The 15,922-nt window shown below is 46.0% G+C and overlaps 1 protein-coding gene across 1 annotated transcript in view; it reads right to left on the reverse strand.

Moving 5' to 3' along the window:
- Window positions 1-6,609: 6,609 nt before the first annotated feature.
- The window catches only part of cdk5r2a (cyclin dependent kinase 5, regulatory subunit 2a (p39)), a gene marked incomplete at both ends in the record, with an annotated part of 19,054 nt that continues 9,741 nt past the window's right edge, over window positions 6,610-15,922 (reverse strand). Inside the window, 3 exons of the mRNA XM_084321962.1 lie at window positions 6,610-6,987; window positions 7,540-7,677; window positions 11,999-12,306. Coding sequence (XP_084178088.1) covers window positions 6,610-6,987; window positions 7,540-7,677; window positions 11,999-12,306 — 824 coding nt within the window. The remainder of the gene's footprint in view (window positions 6,988-7,539; window positions 7,678-11,998; window positions 12,307-15,922) is intronic.

Raw genomic sequence — 15,922 nt, forward strand, 5'->3', positions numbered from 1 at the left:
ACTGCAGATTTACCCTACTCTTGGAATTCATTGCCAGATCGTCATAGGGGCGCTGTCTCGATAATGCAGTGTTATTAAAGCAGCGTGTAGCCGACGCATGAACCGGTTGGGATTCGAATAGACGCGGCCTGGAAGCGTCAACGCGGAACTGGAAATCCGTTGGTAAAAAAAATAGACGCAGCCTGGAATAGTTTTGGGACGCTGAATTCGCAGTAAAGGAATATATCTGCGGTTTCCCTGGCGTGAACAAGCCAGCAGAACTATCCGAGCCCCCGGGAGGGTGGTCGAAGACCTTTTGCATGTCGGCGATCATGTATGCGGGGAACGAATTGCAGAGGGAGGGCGCAACAGGTGGGGTAAGCTGGGCTGTGATGTATGCATCAAAACGGTTACATTTTGTTTGTCTCGCACGCTCCGCAGAGCTGAGCGTGAGAGCGCGGTCTCTAGTGAACGAGAGTGTTGGTTTACCGACGTTATTATTATATAACTTATCTCAGCACCCCCTCATAACACGTTTCAGACCCTGTTGAACGCTCTGACTCAATAGTATCCATCTGCAGAACGTCAGCCCCAGCACTCTCAGGCCCCATGCTGAATGTGATTTGACCAAAGCAGAGTATACACACAGACAGTGGAGCTGTTTGCAGATAGCGAGCATTTTGACTTGTTGCGTGGTGGCGATGTCTCGCAGACAATACAACCACATATAATTATATAATATATATATTTTATAAAAAAAATATATATATATATATAAAAAAATAAATATTTAATCAAAAACTATCAATATCTCAGCACCCCCACTTCCCGCGGACTTCCCGCGGCCCTGACTAACTTAGGACCCAAACAAGTACACAGTCTAACTAACTTAGGACCCAAACAAGCACTCAGTCTAACTAACTTAGGACCAAAACAAGCACTCAGTCTAACTAACTTAGGACCCAAACAAGCACTCAGTCTAACTAACTTAGGACCCAAACAAGCACTCAGTCTAACTAACTTAGGACCCAAACAAGCACTCAGTCTAACTAACTTAGGACCCAAACAAGAACAACGTCTAACTAACTTATGACTGACTCAAACAAGCTCAGTCTAACTACCTTAGGACCCAAACAAGCACACAGTCTAACTAACTTATGACCCAAACAAGCACTCAGTCTAACTAACTTAGGAGTCCTAAGTTAGTTAGACTGAGTGCTTGTTTGGGTCCTAAGGTAGTTAGACTGTGTGCTTGTTTGGGTCCTAAGTTAGTTAGACTGTGTGCTTGTTTGGGTCCTAAGGTAGTTAGACTGTGTGCTTGTTTGGGTCCTAAGTTAGTTAGACTGTGTGCTTGTTTGGGTCCTAAGTTAGGACCCAAACAAGCACAGTCTAACTAACTTAGGACTGACCCAAACAAGCACACAGTCTAACAACCTGCTCATCAGGAGCAATTAGGGGTTAAGTGTCTTGCTCAAGGACACTTCGACATGCTGCCCAGGAGGAGCGGGAATCGAACCGGAAACCTTCCGATTACCATACGACTGCTCTACCTCCTGAGCCACTGTTTCCCAGACAACGTGAGAGACAACATGTATTCAGTCTGGGTGATGTCATAGAGATTCTTATTACACTTTCTTATTCACTGTATTTAAGCCCCGCCCACTTTCACCATCATATTCAATTTCCAGTCGCTAAAGTCTGTGGCAAAGATGCTAGCTAGTGTGGATGTTCACAAACCAAATAAATAATACATCTAAATGGACCAAACTATTTAGCTAGCTCATTCTCCTTGTAACAAAGATAATAAATAATACATCTATAGGGACCAAACTGTTTAGCTAGCTCATTCTCCTTGTAACAAAGTTAATAAATAATACATCTATACTATAGGGACCAAACTGTTTAGCTAGCTCATTCTCCTTCTAACAAAGATAATAAATAATATATCTATATGGACTGAACTGTTTAGCTAGCTCATTCTCCTTGTAACAAAGATAATAAATAATACATCTATATGGACTGAACTGTTTAGCTAGCTCATTCTCCTTGTAACAAAGATAATAAATAATGCATCTATATGGACCAAACTGCTTAGCTAGCCTATTCTCCTTGTAACAAAGACAACTGTGCCGAAAAAGAGCAAGTGGTTTGCTGTTTTTCATTCAGAATTGACCTTGAAGGCTAATACATCCGTTTCTAGATATTGTGTAAGTGGAACTACAAAAGCAGCAAGCTAGCAGCATTGTTGTTGCCTAGCAACATAAGGTGAATATCAGGAGTTCCATACTGCTTTGGGGTCCAGCATATGGTAGGTCCTCAGGGTTTGGCCCCTAACAGACAATATTGTCTTTCATCCCTTCAGCCAGGATATATACACCAGCAATATGTAGTGGCAAATGTTGTTAAGATTTCTCCACCTGTGAAGAGCATCAGAGACCTGAGACAAACACGAGGGCAGTTGGGGTTTTTAATCCTTAATTAACGTGGTCAATTGTAGAACATCAGATTCATATTTACAGCAACGTAAACACAATAACACCTGGGAGCCAGCCAGCACAACCACCGCCTTCCTCTGCCGCCCAGCCAGCCACAGTTGGGGGTTAAGTGCCTTGCCCGAGGGCACGAGGACAGGGCCATGTTTCTCATTCCCTTTCCCATCCAGATTTCCCCAATGATGATTCCAAATCTAACCAGGGTGGTCTCAGTGGTGAGATGCATTATGGGAATCTGAGTCCGGTTAAGTAGTCAATGTAGTTGAGTCAGGCCTCCAGAGGAAGGAGGATTGCTTTTCTAAAGGCCGTGACATTTTTACAAAACATGGATGAGCAATTCTGTCTGTATTTCCTAAATAAATAAGATAAATAAGATGACTTGTGACTTAAATTACCGTTTTGACCGTTATATCTATTTTGGGAACGCTATCTCATTGTAGTTTTACTTCTGTTACTTCTGTCTGAACCGCCCGCCCCAAAGACATTGACGCGATAAACTATTGGACTCATACTGACTGTAAAGACCGCACCAGCGCGTGGACTCATACTGACAAGGGATACACTGATCCTATATTGATATCGGATATCGGCCCTGATATGACTAAAATATCTGGATCGGGTATAAAAAGAAATATATATATATATGATTTTCTTTATAATAATAAATACAATTATAAATAACAATTCAGTACATTTATATCTATGTGTTAATTTGTTACATTTTGTTTCACTAAGTTAGGAAAGTAATGTTTTAAGTCAAGCCTGATGTTGCCTTGCACAAAAGAATGATCCCAGTCTCTTTCATACAGTGAGGCATACAGTTTATTAATTGAACAATGGGTATCGGATCGGTACTCTGTATCGGCCGATACCCAAAGCCCAGGTATCGGTATCGGGACTGAAAAAGTCGGATCGGTGCCTCCCTAATACTGACTGTAAAGACTAGGGATGCACCAATCCGAAGTCCCCAAACACTTCAAAATTGCAAGAGTGCCCCCCCTGCACAAAAAAGGCAGCAAATTAGACCCAGGCAACTACCGCCCTGCTTCTATTCTTACCTCCATCTCGAAAGTTATGGAAGAAATAGTCTACGAACAGGTTGAAAAGTACCTTGCAGGAAAAAAAGCTAATCTACAAATTCCAATCTGGCTATAGAATATCCCATTCCACTGACAGATGCCTTCTCTATTTGACCGACCACATCAAACAAGAGGTGGACGCGGGCAAATACTGCGGCATGGTCATGCTGGACCTACAAAAGGCCTTCGACACTGTCAATCACTCTATTCTGTTTGACAAGCTAAAAGCAATTGGTTTTGATTAGGGATGCTCGATATAGGCTTTTTTACCGATACCGATATATACCGAACTCTTAATTTCCGATACCGATATCAACCAATAACGATATATGCAGGGTATTTTTTCAGGTAATTAACATTACATATCTCTTGTTGTGGAATGAACACAACATTATGCATACTTTTGACAATAAATAAAATCAGAATTTGTTCTTACTTGCTTGCCTGGGTAAATAAAGGTTATAGAAATGTAAAAAAAATATAAAAGAAATAAAAATTTTGAAAACCGATACCAATATTTTCCGATATCACATTTTAATGCCGATATCGGCCGATAATATCGGTAGGCCGAAAATATCGGACATCCCTAGTTTTGATAGTTTATCAGTGAGCTGAATGCAATCCTACCTGGAGGGGAGAGAACAGATGGTGGAGGTGAACGGTACACTGCCCCCCCCCCCCCCCCCCCCCCTCCCAGTGAGCTGTGGTGTTCCACAAGGAAGCATACTAGGACCGTTACTGTTCCTAATTTATGCAAATTACATGTCATCAGCTTGTGACTACAACTTGTTCCTGTTCGCGGACGACTCAGCCCTGCTGGTCTCTGACAAGAACAAGTTACAGGTTGAAAAAGCCCTCAGCTCAGAACTCGGTAGAATCTGCACCTGGCTCGCTGATAACAAACTATCATTACACCTGGGTAAAACAGAGTCCATTGTCTTTGGATCAAATAACAAACTCAGCAAAGCCAACGCCTTCTCTGTTACAGTGGGGGACAATATTGTCACAAGGAAAGATGAAATTACCTGGGTTCCATCCTAGAGGCAAATCTTTCCTGTGACAAAATGGCAACCAATGTAATCAAAAAAATCAACCGACGAACAAGATTCTTGTACCGGATCTCCTCTCTGGTAAACAAGAATACCTTGAAGACTCTAACAGGAGCACTCATTCAAAGGTACTACGACTATGCTTGCACCTCATGGTACCAAAGCACCTCAAAGGCCCTAAAAACAAGATTACAAACATCACAAAACAAACTGGTCAGACTACTGCTTGACCTTACTCCTAAAACCCACCTCACCCCTGCTCACTTTGACAACCTAGGATGGCTTAGAGTAGACGACAGAGTACAGCAACTTGCAATGGGCCTGGTCTACAAGATACACTACACCACTAAGATACCCATGTACATGTCGAAATACTTTCCAAAGGTCAGTGAATACCATGACCACAACACCAGAGGGAGTTCCACAAATCATGTTCAACCCAGATTCGGCTCAAACAAGGGACTAAACACGTTTCGCAATTATGCCACAACAATGTGGAACGCCCTACCCACAGCCGTAAAATAATGTGAATCCCTACCCTCCTTCAAAACCGCTCTCAAAGAGCACCTACGGGTGGCTTCAATTAGAAACTGGCCCCAGTAAATGTCCAAACCCTTCCCCCCACCCAACCCCGTCCAATGTACAGTTTCTTCCCCTTCGAATGTATATATATTTTTTTATGATCTCTTTCTACAGTACTGTATATTTGTATGTCTTGCATGTCATAAATGTCTTATAAATGAATTGAAAATGGGGGACCCTGATGTAAACAAGACGAAAGTCTTTTTCTGGTCTGCATCCCCTTAACAATTGTTTGTATTAAGCCGTACTGTATTGTACCCATTCTGCAATCTGTTAATAAAGTTTTCAATCAATCACTCAAAACTGGGATCATTCTTTTGTGCAAGGCAACATCAGGCTTGACTTAAAACATTACTTTCCTAACTTAGTGAAACAAAATATAACAAATTAACACATAGATATAAATGTACTGAATTGTTATTTGTTATTCAAATTAAAGAAAAAAGAAAAAATATAAAAGACATTTTATTTAAATTTTTCTTATTTTTTTCTTATCTCCGATACCCGATCTAGCATTTTTTGTCATATTGCGGCCGATATCCGATATCTATATTGGATCGGTGCATCCCTAGTAAAGACCGCACCAACGCGTTGGACTCATTCTGACTGTAAAGACCGCACCAACACGTTGGACTCATTCTGACTGTAAAGACCGCACCAACGCATTGGACTCATTCTGACTGTAAAGACCGCACCAACACGTTGGACTCATTCTGACTGTAAAGACCGCACCAACACGTTGGACTCATTCTGACTGTAAAGACCGCACCAACGCATTGGACTCATTCTGACTGTAAAGACCGCACCAACGCGTTGGAAACTTGCCTAGTGCCACGTTTCAAGAAACCACAATAGGTTCAATCAAATTCTTCTGCTTGTTACTTTTCTTTTGTTTGTTTGTTTCAGTTTTTAACAACATGCAGATAAAGTGAATGAAGTGAATCCATGTTTGAAAGTCTTGGTTCCATAAGAGGTTCAGAAGTCACCTCTCTGTCTCTCTCTGTCTCTCTCCGTCTCTCTCCGTCTCTCTCTGTCTCTCTCTGTCTCTCTCTGTCTCTCTCTGTCTCTCTCTGCCTCTCATTTTGTTCTTTATACATTACATTGGATGACATGGCAGGTTATAACAACATGGCAGGTCATAACAACATGGCAGGTTATAACAAGGCCAATATTGGCTTGCGGTTGGCTTGGGGTTCTAGCGTACAATCTCCTCGCACCTCCGTCAGATCTACCAGATCTACCAGATCTACCAGCCGTGTTACATTCAGGCCTGTGACGTCTACCATCCAACGAGGGAAGGGGGGGGGGGGGTCATAGTTGGTTGGCGTGTATCCCATAATTATCATGTTCAATAAAACAAGCAAACTTTGTCCCTCTCTCTCTCTCTCTCTCTTTCTTCTCCTCTCTCGTTTTTTCCATCCCCATCTCTCAACGATCCAGGTCGCTGATCCTCCTGCCTCCCTCCTCGTTCTCCTTCTCCTTCTCCTTCTCCCGGGAGCCTCCCTCGTTCTTCAGGTCCTGGAAGACCTCTGTGAAGTAGTGCGGGTCGGCGTTGATGCGCAGCATGTCGCCGCTCATCCTGCCGATGAGGGCCAGGGCGCGGTCCCAGAAGGCCTCGCGGCTGGACTCCACCAGGAAGGGCTTGAGCGGGTAGGAGATCTCGTTGCCCATGTAGGAGTAGGCCAGGTACAGGCAGGTGAGGAAGGAGGCCTGCAGCTCGGCCTCCGACGCCATGTCCTCGTCCACCGCCTCGCGGCACAGCAGGTACACAAACACCATGTTGGCGGGCGTGATGAAGCCCTGGTCCTGCGGAGAGAGGATGGTCCTTCGTTAAGAGAAGACGTTCCTTTGTTAAGAGAAGAGGTTCTAATTAAAACCAAAAACCCTCTGTCTGTTTTATGTCAATTTTGTGATCAATGTAGCAACACCACATGACTCCATTTTATTTATTTAATGTAACCTTTATTTAACCAGGCAGGTCAATTAAGAACTCTCTTCTCTCCTCTACTCTGTCTCCCTCTCAGCCTTCCTACACAGTACATTTCGCAGAGTAAATTTTACTCAAACTGAGTAAATTTTACTCAAACTGAGTACATTTGACTCAAACTGAGTACATTTTACTCAAACTGAGGGGGGGGGGGTAATTGTACATTGGATTATCGACGACACCTTACTTGGTCCCAAGAAGAGGGTCTCGTGTATTATTGGGTTAGGACATTTACTGTACATTTGAGGGGGTTGGGTTAGGACATTTACAGGCACCACAGGAGTTCTCTCCTGTGTGTCTCTCTCAGCCTTCCTACTGTCTCAATAAAGAGCCTGCTCTCCAGCCTGGTCTACATGTGTCTTGGTCTTTACCTGCCAGCCCTGGACCAGTAATGCTCGGTCCACATTCCGGAACCATAGGATGATCTCATTGGGCGAGAGCTCCTTCAGCTTAAAACAGCGCCGACACAGAAAGTCTGACAGACAGCGCAGCAGCTCCCCTGTGGAGGCCTAGAGAGGAGGAGGAGGGAAGGAGGTGTAGGAGGAGAGAGGAGGAGGGAAGGAGGTGTAGGAGGAGAAAGAGGAGGAGGGAAGGAGGTGTAGGAGGAGAGAGGAGGAGGGAGGAGGGAGGAGGAGGAGGAGAGGAGGTAGGAGGAGAGAGGAGGAGGGAAGGAGGTGTAGGAGGAGAAGAGGAGGGAGGGAAGGAGGTGTAGGAGAGAAAGAAGGAGGAGGGAAGGAGGTGTAGGAGAAGAGAAGAGGAGGAGGGAAGGAGGTGTAGGAGAGAGAGAGAGGAGGGAAGGAGGTGTAGGAGGGAAGAAGGAGGAGGGAAGGAGGTGTAGGGAGAGAGGAGAGGAGAGAGGGAGGTGTAGGAGGAGAGAAGAGGAGGAGGGAAGGAGGTTTAGGGAGAGAGAGGAGGAGGGAAGAGGTGTAGGAGGAGAGAAGAGGAGGAAGAAGGTGTAGGAGGAGAGAAGAGAGAGGGAAGGGAGTTAGGAGAGGAGAGAGAGGGAGGGAAGGAGGTGTAGGAGGAGAGAAGAGGAGGGAAGGAGGTGTAGGAGGAGAGAAGAGGAGAGGGAAGGAGGTGTAGGAGGAGAGAAGAGGAGGAGGGAAGGAGGTGTAGGAGGAGAGAGAGGAGGAGGAGGGAAGGAGGTGTAGGAGAGGAGAGAGAGGAGGGAAGGAGGTGTAGGAGGAGAAGAGGAGGAGGAAGGAGGTGTAGGAGAGAGGAGAGGAGGAGGGAAGGAGGTGAGGAGGAGGAGGAGGAAGGAGGGAGGAGAAGAGAGGAGGAGGGGGTAGAGGAAGAAAAAGAGGAGGAGGAAGGAGGTGTAGAGGAGAGGAGAGGAGGGAAGGAGTGGTAGGAGGAGAGAGGAGGAGGAAGGAGGTGTAGGAGGAGAGAAGGGAGGAGGAGGAGGTGTAGGAGGAGAGAGGAGGAGAAGGAGAGTGTGTAGGAGAGGAGAGGAGGAAGGGTTAGGAGGAGAAGGAGGAGGGAAGGAGTGTAGGAGGAGAAGAGGAGGAGGGAGGAGAGAAGAGGAGAAGGGGAAGGAGGAGTAGAGGAGAGAAGAAAAGAGGAGGAGGGAAGGAGGTGTACGAGAAGAGAAGAGGAGGAGGGAAGGAGGTGTAGGAGGAGAGAAGAGGAGAAGGGAAGGAGGTGTAGGAGGAGAGAAGAGGAGGAGGGAAGGAGGTGTAGGAGGAGAGAAGAAGAGGAGGAGGGAAAGAGGTGTAGGAGGAGAGAGGAGGGGGAGGGAAGGAGGTGTATGAGAAAAGAGGAGCAGGGAAGGAGGTGTAGGAGGAGAAAAGAGGAGGAGGGAAGGAAGTGTAGGAGGAGAGAAGAGGAGGAGGGAAGGAGGTGTAGGAGGAGAGAAGAGGAGGAGGGAAGGAGGTGTAGGAGGAGAAAAGAGGAGCAGGGAAGCAGGTGTAGGAGGAGAGAGGAGGAGGAGGGAAGGAGGTGTAGGAGGAGAGAGGAGGAGGGAAGGAGGTGTAAGAGGAGAAAAAAGGAGGAGGGAAGGAGGTGTAGGAGGAGAAAAGAGGAGGAGGGGAGGAGGTGTAGGAGGAGAAAAGAAAAGGAGGGAAGGAGGTGTAGGAGGAGAGAAGAGGAGGAGGGGAGGAGGTGTAAGAGGAGAAAAGAGGAGGAGGGGATCAGTCAGGCAGGCGTCGTCTACACTGTTACCTGTAGACGGCTGAGAAGAAGGAGAGTCTTTAGAGTTTTAACAAGAGTTTACTGTGCAGGGAGGAGAGGAGAAGAGAAGAGCAGAGGGGAGGAGAGGGGAGGAGAAAAGAGAAGAGGAGAAGAGAGAAGAGAAGGGAAGAGAAGAGAAGGGAAGAGAAGAGGAGAGGAGAGAAGAGGAGAGAAGAGAGGAGAAGAGAAGATAGACAAAGAGGAGAGAAGAGGAGAAGAGAAGGGAAGGGAAGAGAAGAGGAGAGAAGAGAAGAGAAGAGGAGAAGAGAAGAGAAGAGAAGAGAAGAGAAGAGAAGAGAAGAGAAGAGAAGAGAAGAGAAGAGAAGAGAAGAGAAGAGAGAAGAGAAGAGAAGAGAGAAGAGAAGAGAGAGGTAGATGATGGATTAGATTAGATGTACCGTAACTATCGACCCCTCGAGAGAAACTCCTGAGTCATACAGCTGTATAACATCACAACCAGGACTCCTCCTCTGAAAAGCTTTAGATCCAGTTTGGATCCAACTCTGTTATTTAATTTCACTAAAAGTAAATACATCATACGTACATTTTCCTTTGTGATTTTTAGATGATCAACAAGACCACTCATTCATGCAATAACTCACTCACTGTTAGCCACTCTGCCCCTAGTGGCAGCTCACACACACATGGCACTTTTCAGTTCACTCAGTGACCTTACACGGCAGCTGGCTCTGAGGGGAATCCATCTGGCGCTTGTTCCTGAAGAACCATGGTGGTTTTGAACCACCGATGCGGCGTCATTGGAGGAACTACTGGCAGCTACGGGCAAAGATAGATGTGCCGTACTGGTCTTGTTTCAAACCGTTTCAATTAGTGATGTTCGATATTGGCTTTTTTACCAATATCCGATATACTGATATTGTCCAACTCTTAATTTCCGATACCGATATCAACCAATACCGATATATGCAGGGTTTCCCTCCCCAAAAAACGGAATAATTTCAGGTAATTAACATTACATATATCTTGTCGTGGAATTAACACAACATTATCCATACTTTTGACAATAAATAAAATAAGAATTTGTTCTTACTTGCTTGCCTGGATAAATAATAATAATAATTTCCGATATTACATTTTATATCGGACGATAATATCGGTAGGCCGATAATATCGGACATCCCTAGTTTCAATGGATGACCTTCCAGATGGTTCTGGGTAACAGACCGGGTCAGGTTACAGACACTTATTGTGTCTTTACCTGATTTGAAAGCTGACATGGTTCTCTGAGTTGTGAGACGGTTTGCAGTAATGACCCTGCAAGGACCACAGATAGGGACTCAGGAAGTACTCGTCTGGTAATCAGAAGGTTCCCGGTTCCAGGCGGTCAGGTGGCGTAGCGGAGATTGCGTTCGTCACCAACACCGGAGACGCTGGATTCGCCTGTTCGAATCCAGCTCACAGCTCCGTCGTTGTCACCAGCTTCGCTGGCCGTTCACACTAATACAATTGGCTGTATTAGAGGGTGGAAAAGCTGGCGAGGTGGGTCCGGGTCGTTGTAAACAGCGATTCCTACAGTTCGGTCGGGGCGCCTGCTCAGCGCGGATAGGATCTAAGGGGGGTAGTGTGATCCTTCCACACGTTACACCCTCTCAGTGAGAGTCCGCGGTTGATTGGCTAGATGTGTGTCGGAGGAAGCACGTGATAGCCTCCACTCTCCCAGACCGACTGTGGGGGGTAAGTGCGCAGCGACCAGGAAGGGGATTGGGAATTGGCATAACGACTAACATTGGGATGGGAGAAAATCTGAGGAAAAAGGAGGGGGGAAAAGATAAAAAAAAAAAAAAAAAATCCCGGTTCCATTCCCGCTCCTCCCGGGCAGCTTCCAGTGTGTGTAATTGGTGTGAGTATCTATCTATTGTCTTGCTTCCAATGTGTGTAATTGGTGAGTATCTATCGTCTTGCTTCCAGTGTGTGTAATTGGTGAGAGTATATATCTATTGTCTTGCTTCCAGTGTGTGTAATTGGTGTGAGTATCTATCTATTGTCTTGCTTCCAGTGTGTGTAATTGGTGAGTATCTATCTATTGTCTTGCTTCCAGTGTGTGTAATTGGTGTGAGTAAATGCAGGCGTTGTAGCAGCATGGGGGAGGGGGGAGGGGAGGTACAGAAGGGTAATATAAGAAAGACACAAATATAGGTAATAAAATTAGATCTGAACATAAAACATATGATAAAAAATAAACAGTGTAAACACTATAATACACACAAACAATGTAAACAAAGGTGAAGTTGAGGGCCTCTAATCAGGGGTGCAGTCGTAATATGGGCGAAGGCCAAACGCCCGCGCACGCGCGCTCCCGTGCGCACGCGCATACATGTTCCCTCTGTTGCGCACAAAACAGATGATACACCTTGTCTCATCCTTCCAGTGAAGTCGGGAGATCAAGCAACCCCCCACCACACATACAGGGCTTGTATTTGGTTGTCGGTATCCTATTATTATGCAAAGTCTAGGTGATAAGTGGCGCGACGAGTCATTTTATCACCTAGACTTTGCATAATAATAGGATGCGCGCACTTCGGCCTCAGTGACGAAGGCCAAACGCCGCTTGACCGCGTTTGCCCAGCACTGCACCCCAGCCTCTAATGCCCTATCCGATACCTTTGTTTACATTGTTTATTCGGATCACATCTTCAGTACCTGCACCACCACCCGGCGAGGGGAGAGCAGCAGCTTCCCGCTCGGAGCCGCGGGGTTGTGGTCCGGTACGGTGGGCACCGGCACGGCGATGGGACCCTGTTTCTGACCCGCTTTCCTCTCCGCCAGCCCCTTGAGGGACTTTTTCAGGTTGTCCGTGTTCAGCTGCTCCGTGGAGCGACTCTGGCTGCCGGCGGGGGGGTTGGGGTTCACCTTCTTGCTGCCCTTTTTGGCCGCAACCAGGCGCTTCCAGGTCAGAGCGTGAAGCAGCATGGAGTGCCTCTTCTTCAAGCTCTTCTCTGGCTTTTTACCTATAGGAGCAGGAAACAAGGAGGGGTCAGTTTGTTACCTATAGGAGCAGGAAACAAGGAGGGGTCAGTTTGTTACCTATAGGAGCAGGAAACAGGAAGGGTCAGTTTGTTACCTATAGGAGCAAGAAACAGGAGGGGTCAGTTTGTTACCTATAGGAGCAAGAAACAGGAGGGGTCAGTTTGTTACCTATAGGAGCAGGAAACAAGGAGGGGTCAGTTTGTTACCTATAGGAGCAAGAAACAGGAGGGGTCAGTTTGTTACCTATAGGAGCAGGAAACAAGGAGGGGTCAGTTTGTTACCTATAGGAGCAGGAAACAGGAAGGGTCAGTTTGTTACCTATAGGAGCAAGAAACAGGAGGGGTCAGTTTGTTACCTATAGGAGCAGGAAACAAGGAGGGGTCAGTTTGTTACCTATAGGAGCAGGAAACAGGAAGGGTCAGTTTGTTACCTATAGGAGCAGGAAACAATGAGGGGTCAGTTTGTTACCTATAGGAGCAGGAAACAGTAAGGGTCAGTTTGTTACCTATAGGAGCAGGAAACAAGGAGGGGTCAGTTTGTTACCTATAGGAGCAGGAAACAAGGAGGGGTCAGTTTGTTACCTATAGGAGCAGGAAACAAGGAGGGGTCAGTTTGTTACCTATAGGAGCAGGAAACAAGGAGGGGTCAGTTTGTTACCTATAGTAGCAGGAAACGGGAAGGGTCAGTGTGTTACCTATAGGAGCAGGAAACAGGAAGGGTCAGTTTGTTACCTATAGGAGCAGGAAACAGGAAGGGTCAGTTTGTTACCTATAGGAGCAGGAAACAAGGATGGGTCAGTTTGTTACCTATAGGAGCAGGAAACAAGGAGGGGTCAGTTTGTTACCTATAGGAGCAGGAAACAGGAAGGGTCAGTTTGTTACCTATAGGAGCAGGAAACAAGGAGGGGTCAGTTTGTTACCTATAGGAGCAGGAAACAAGGATGGGTCAGTTTGTTACCTATAGGAGCAGGAAACAAGGAGGGGTCAGTTTGTTACCTATAGGAGCAGGAAACAAGGAGGGGTCAGTTTGTTACCTATAGGAGCAGGAAACAGGAAGGGTCAGTTTGTTACCTATAGGAGCAGGAAACAAGGATGGGTCAGTTTGTTACCTATAGGAGCAGGAAACAAGGAGGGGTCAGTTTGTTACCTATAGGAGCAGGAAACAGGAAGGGTCAGTTTGTTACCTATAGGAGCAGGAAACAAGGAGGGGTCAGTTTGTTACCTATAGGAGCAAGAAACAAGGAGGGGTCAGTTTGTTACCTATAGGAGCAGGAAACAAGGAGGGGTCAGTTTGTTACCTATAGGAGCAAGAAACAAGGAGGGGTCAGTTTGTTACCTATAGGAGCAGGAAACAAGGAGGGGTCAGTTTGTTACCTATAGGAGCAGGAAACAAGGAGGGGTCAGTTTGTTACCTATAGGAGCAGGAAACAGGAAGGGTCAGTTTGTTACCTATAGGAGCAGGAAACAAGGAGGGGTAAGTTTGTTACCTATAGGAGCAAGAAACAAGGAAGGGTCAGTTTGTTACCTATAGGAGCAGGAAACAAGGAGGGGTCAGTTTGTTACCTATAGGAGCAGGAAACAAGGATTGGGTCAGTTTGTTACCTATAGGAGCAAGAAACAAGGAGGGGTCAGTTTGTTACCTATAGGAGCAGGAAACAAGGAGGGGTCAGTTTGTTACCTATAGGAGCAGGAAACAGGAAGGGTCAGTTTGTTACCTATAGGAGCAGGAAACAAGGAGGGGTCAGTTTGTTACCTATAGGAGCAGGAAACAGGAAGGGTCAGTTTGTTACCTATAGGAGCAGGAAACAAGGAGGGGTCAGTTTGTTACCTATAGGAGCAGGAAACAGGAAGGGTCAGTTTGTTACCTATAGGAGCAGGAAACAGGAAGGGTCAGTTTGTTACCTATAAGAGCAGGAAACAAGGAGGGGTCAGTTTGTTACCTATAGGAGCAGGAAACAGGAAGGGTCAGTTTGTTACCTATAGGAGCAGGAAACAGGAAGGGTCAGTTTGTTACCTATAGGAGCAGGAAACAGGAAGGGTCAGTTTGTTACCTATAGGAGCAGGAAACAGGAAGGGTCAGTTTGTTACCTATAGGAGCAGGAAACAAGGAGGGGTCAGTTTGTTACCTATAGGAGCAGGAAACAGGAAGGGTCAGTTTGTTACCTATAGGAGCAGGAAACAAGGAGGGGTCAGTTTGTTACCTATAGGAGCAGGAAACAGGAAGGGTCAGTTTGTTACCTATAGGAGCAGGAAACAAGGAGGGGTCAGTTTGTTACCTATAGGAGCAGGAAACAGGAAGGGTCAGTTTGTTACCTATAGGAGCAGGAAACAGGAAGGGTCAGTTTGTTACCTATAGGAGCAGGAAACAAGGAGGGGTCAGTTTGTTACCTATAGGAGCAGGAAACAAGGAGGGGTCAGTTTGTTACCTATAGGAGCAGGAAACAAGGAGGGGTCAGTTTGTTACCTATAGGAGCAGGAAACAGGAAGGGTCAGTTTGTTACCTATAGGAGCAGGAAACAGGAAGGGTCAGTTTGTTACCTATAGGAGCAGGAAACAGGAAGGGTCAGTTTGTTACCTATAGGAGCAGGAAACAGGAAGGGTCAGTTTGTTACCTATAGGAGCAGGAAACAGGAAGGGTCAGTTTGTTACCTATAGGAGCAGGAAACAGGAAGGGTCAGTTTGTTACCTATAGGAGCAGGAAACAAGGAGGGGTCAGTTTGTTACCTATAGGAGCAGGAAACAGGAGGGGTCAGTTTGTTACCTATAGGAGCAGGAAACAAGGAGGGGTCAGTTTGTTACCTATAGGAGCAGGAAACAAGGATGGGTCAGTTTGTTACCTATAGGAGCAGGAAACAAGGAGGGGTCAGTTTGTTACCTATAGGAGCAGGAAACAAGGAGGGGTCAGTTTGTTACCTATAGGAGCAGGAAACAGGAAGGGTCAGTTTGTTACCTAATAGGAGCAGGAAACAAGGATGGGTCAGTTTGTTACCTATAGGAGCAGGAAACAAGGAGGGGTCAGTTTGTTACCTATAGGAGCAGGAAACAAGGAGGGGTCAGTTTGTTACCTATAGGAGCAGGAAACAAGGAGGGGTCAGTTTGTTACCTATAGGAGCAGGAAACAGGAAGGGTCAGTTTGTTACCTATAGGAGCAGGAAACAAGGATGGGTCAGTTTGTTACCTATAGGAGCAGGAAACAAGGAGGGGTCAGTTTGTTACCTATAGGAGCAGGAAACAGGAAGGGTCAGTTTGTTACCTATAGGAGCAGGAAACAAGGAGGGGTCAGTTTGTTACCTATAGGAGCAGGAAACAGGAGGGGTCAGTTTGTTACCTATAGGAGCAGGAAACAAGGAGGGGTCAGTTTGTTACCTATAGGAGCAGGAAACAGGAGGGGTCAGTTTGTTACCTATAGGAGCAGGAAACAAGGAGGGGTCAGTTTTTTAAAAGTCTATTGTACATATTTGTGTGACTGGTCCTAGTTCAGACCAACACTGGTCCATTTTAAAACACTGAATAATAGAAAAGGTTCATAGGAACTAACATTATAAAACACTGAATAATAGAAAAGGTTCATAGGAACTAACATTATAAAACACTGAAT

This window comes from Notolepis coatsorum (assembly GCF_963971535.1).
Source record: "Notolepis coatsorum genome assembly, chromosome: 1".
NCBI lineage: Eukaryota > Metazoa > Chordata > Actinopteri > Aulopiformes > Paralepididae > Notolepis > Notolepis coatsorum.